The sequence below is a fragment of the Apaloderma vittatum genome, unplaced genomic scaffold (genome assembly GCF_000703405.1).
Source record: "Apaloderma vittatum isolate BGI_N311 unplaced genomic scaffold, ASM70340v1 scaffold1324, whole genome shotgun sequence".
Taxonomy (NCBI): Eukaryota; Metazoa; Chordata; class Aves; order Trogoniformes; family Trogonidae; genus Apaloderma; species Apaloderma vittatum.
Window position 1 is genome coordinate 22,319 of NW_009713010.1, and position 4,134 is coordinate 26,452.

General features: G+C 43.5%; 1 protein-coding gene across 1 annotated transcript; it reads right to left on the reverse strand.

The window, feature by feature from the left end:
- Positions 1–3,823, reverse strand: ANKRD40 (ankyrin repeat domain 40; the record flags this gene model as incomplete). Its single annotated transcript, XM_009868170.1, has 4 exons — positions 1–144; positions 975–1,150; positions 1,705–2,166; positions 3,675–3,823. Coding segments are annotated over 4 exons (931 nt in total), but the record flags the coding sequence as incomplete, so codon positions are not given.
- Between the last annotated feature and the right edge of the window lie 311 nt (positions 3,824–4,134).

Genomic DNA, 4,134 nt, shown 5'->3' on the forward strand with positions numbered 1-4,134 from the left:
TCAGTAGGTCAGCTTCGACGCTCGGCTGTTGTAGCACGGCCTCTCGCTCAGAGGAGACGCAGCATTTCGGAGGGGAGAGCTCTCACTTTTCACCAGAACCAACTCCAGCTCCTGGAAGTCCTGAAGTCTGGCAACGTCCTTGTCCTTTTAAAGAACAGACAGAGCTCGCCGTTACTTCTAAACACACCTAGATACTGTTAGTTATAGTATAGCTACGGGAAGTAAAAACTCCAATTCCAGGGAGGTCATGCCCAGTGACAGGAACAAATAATGAAAGAAACAAATCCTGGTTTTTATTCCTCTTTAAAACACACATTTTTTTTCTTTCCTTGAACCTCATGATGATTTGACTGTGCCTGTGCATGTCACATAACTAAGAGTCGTGACCAAATGCATTCATTTCATTTTCAGACTTTCCAAATAGGTATACAAATCCTACGGGTACACACTTTTTTCAAAGCATGTTTGGTTTTTATTCCTCCTTAAAACACACTTTTTTTTTCTTTCCTTGAACCTCATGATGATTTGACTGTGCCTGTGCATGTCACATAACTAAGAGTCGTGACCAAATGCATTCATTTCATTTTCAGACTTTCCAAATAGGTATTTTTTGAACAGAAGAGCGTGTTCATTTGTTAACAGCGTACCTTTAAATTATTCACATGCTGATTCCTAGTTTTTGGGTTTTTTCCCCCTTGCTATTTCTTCTCTTTAGGCAAGCAAACAGTGAAGTAGTAAATGGCAATTACACTGAAAGCACACTAATGCGCTTTTAGGAGCTGAAACACTCTGTCTATTTTGACAAGAATGTTTTTAAGTAAGTTACAATGAAGTTTTGAGAGAAGTCCAACATCCTTTTGAATTAGCGAGCTTAAGTCAGTTTTTGGTTTTTGTCAGAAGGCCATGTTTTGCCCATCTTAACAAGAAGACCTTCTTTGATGTGTGCAAAGTCTATCTCTGGTTTCAATTCTTACCTTTCTTACTACTGTATTGGGTAATTTTCTGATCTTCTCTACTTGTTCCGGGTTAACGCCCAATTCACAGCAGCTCACTCTGAGCAGATCTCGGTAGGTCAGCTCTTGGCGGTCCAGTTCAATTTCAATGAAGTCATTGTCTCTCAGGTTCTGGACTCTCACCTTAAGTACAAGTTCTGATTGAAGAAAAAATTAAAAGGTTTTCATCTTATAAAAATAAAAACAACCCAAGAACAACCCAAGCCTAACACTAAAGTATTTACCATTATCTTTTTCAATTCAGGTTTTGTGATGCAATACCTATTATCTCACTGAGCTTAAGAGAGCAGTTAATGGAAGCTTCCATTTGAACAGCAAGAAATACACAGGGGAACCATGTCTGCAGCGTTCAAACTCTGATCCATCCAGTCACAAAATCAACTTGTTACCAAACTACCAGAGACGCATTTGATGCTATATAATATAGTGTAAAATTGGAATTTTTATGTTACTTGGACTGTTCTTTCCATTGGCCTGCAAAGTATTACCAAGTTTAAGACAGTGTAACAGTTATTTTACTTAGCCAAGCAGGAAGAACAAGTTCTGGATACTTTCAGCCAAAGAATGCAACATCTCTGCCTCTATTCCACGCCAGTCTGAAGGTGGAGTGATTCTTTACTGTCATCTTTCACCTGGTGACAAAACCAAGGAACAGAATATAACAGAAGGGTGGGAAGTGACGCTTCGTTACCTTGCATGTTATAAGGGAAAGACCCAGTGAAGAAAAAGGGCTGAAAGGCTGGTGCGGGACCGGTGGGCGAGCTGTCGGCTTGTGGCGGTACAGCCTGTTTGGGTGTCGGGGGCGAGGGCGGCTGGCAAGCGGGCCCGTTCGCCGCTTCAGGCTCGATGCATTTCGGTGCTGCGGGAGGCGCTGAGGGGGCCGGCAGTTGCTCCGCGGCATCTAGTGCGGGAAAGTCGTCTTCGCTGTTGCATGATGTAGGTGTGCGCACGCTTTCGGCCTGAGCTGCTGAGGAGCAAGGGCTGGTTTCACTCTGGGAAGCAGAAGAGATGGAAGCGCTTTCGTTCTGGCATTCTGACAAGCTGTCCGGAATGCTCTCTTCAGTGTCGACGTCAGGGAATGGGGGGTTGGCCAAGTAGTTTGCAATGACTGGCAAATTTAAATCCTTTGCTCCTTGACATTCAGTTTCTTCCTCTACCAATGAAGTTGAAAAATGGGGGGTAGAGGATGGAGAGAGAAAAAAACCCAACATCATGTTATTGGATAGATCTTCCTCGTTTCATATGCTTTCTCATTTTGCACAGAGTTAGTTTTTCTACTGAATCTTAACAAACTGCATCACATTCTGCAGTAAACGAAGCATGATACTAATATGTCATAGGCATGTAACACCTGGAAGGCAAATATCCATAAAATGAAAAAAAAAGATCTACAAATTTCTGTCATGTATTGTGTTTTTTAAAAGCAAAGTGAGAAAAAATTAACCCTTGGAAGATAATGTAATTTCTAGCAGTCTTATTCCAGTGTTTTCAAAGGAACTGTATGACCGATAGTTCTTTGCTGTCTCTCACTTTACAATGCTTTTAATAACACTGCCATAAGTAGTTTATTATGACCCATGCCAACAAATTAAACTGAGTATTTCTTCTGGTAAGTGACTATTTGATGTAATAGACAAGCCAACTCTTCTCTTGCTTAAAAGGACTGCAGTAAATGGCAGTCTTGCCTGACTGGAGATCATGGGACATTAATACTGCTCAACGGCACCACAATTCCAGAATAAAAACCATTTAGGACAATAGAAGTAATAGGTGTTTATTCCCCGGGAAACATACAAAAGCTTAACAGACTGAAAAGTAAGGCAACTATGAAGAGAGTTCATTCAAGCACACTTCACAGTTTAGATGTTAGAAACAGAACGAAAGTCATTTGTCGTGAACTAAGTCCAAGAGATGAGCACCTTGTCTAAAAGAAAAAAGATGCCCATAGAAAGAACACGCCATTCCTTCAGTTGTGACTGTTGTAACCTTAGTCATGATTTATCCGCACTTTCATTTAAGGTAACCAGGCACCGTTGATTTAAGAGCATATCATCTTAGAGAGCAGCTTAAGTGCAGAAGATGGAACATTAACATTTCCCAAAGTGAAGCACTTGAAAATTTTTATCTGGAGCACCTAGATGCTGAAGGTAAGAGGCAGTGGCAGAGTTCAGGAGTGTCATGTGCCACTAACCATATTTGCTGTCCATAGGAAAAGTGTAAGATGATAAAATTATAGGGCAAAAATTAATCATACTGCAAGTCACGGTATAACTAAATACTCAGAAGCCGTGACTTCTGAAATGCCGCAGTTACTTTAGAGTGGATTTGTAAGATTTCTTACAGTCAGACAGTAGTCAAATTGTGCAGTTGTGAAAGCCTCCATCTGCAGGCTGCACGCGTCTGCTTAATGAGAGGAAACAGGACTGCGGCAGCACATTTCCCGAAGCATACAGCTCTTCCACCTCCTGATGACACAGTGCAGAATAAAAGGCCCTCCAACCTGAAATGCCCCACTCCCAGTATGAATTAGTTACAAACGGGAGCTACCGAATGAGATACAACAGTGCTAGCCAAAGCTGTGCCCATCTCATGTAAAACTACTAAAAACCTGTTTGTCTTTGGACCGAGAATTCTAGATGACTTTTAAGACAAGAACGGTACCTCCCAAAATCTTCCGGATGTCCGGTTTCGAAGTTAACTCTGCGGCCAGCTCTCCTCGGGCGGTGAGGATCCGCTTGTCAGCCCCGGCACCCAGCAGGCAGGACACGACCTGCGCGTGGTTCCGCTTGCAGGCCCAGTGCAGGCAGGTCCTGCGGGAGGGAAGCAGAGGGGATGCACCTGTGTACCCGTCACCCCTGCACCCGTCACCCTCACACCCGTCCTCACCCACCCAAGTCGCACGTAGAGCGACAACAGTGGGGAGTAAGGTTTCCTTCACAGTGTCACTGTCATAAAGTTACGAATCTAAGTTCTGCAGGGCAAGGGCCTCCATGGCCTGGCCACAGCCCGCCAGCGCACCCCTGCCACTCGAGGAACTTCCGAAGAGGTCCCCAGCAAAGCCGGTGACAGGTGGAAGGAGGACGGCCTCCTTTTATTATGATCCTCTTTAGCGATAAATCTC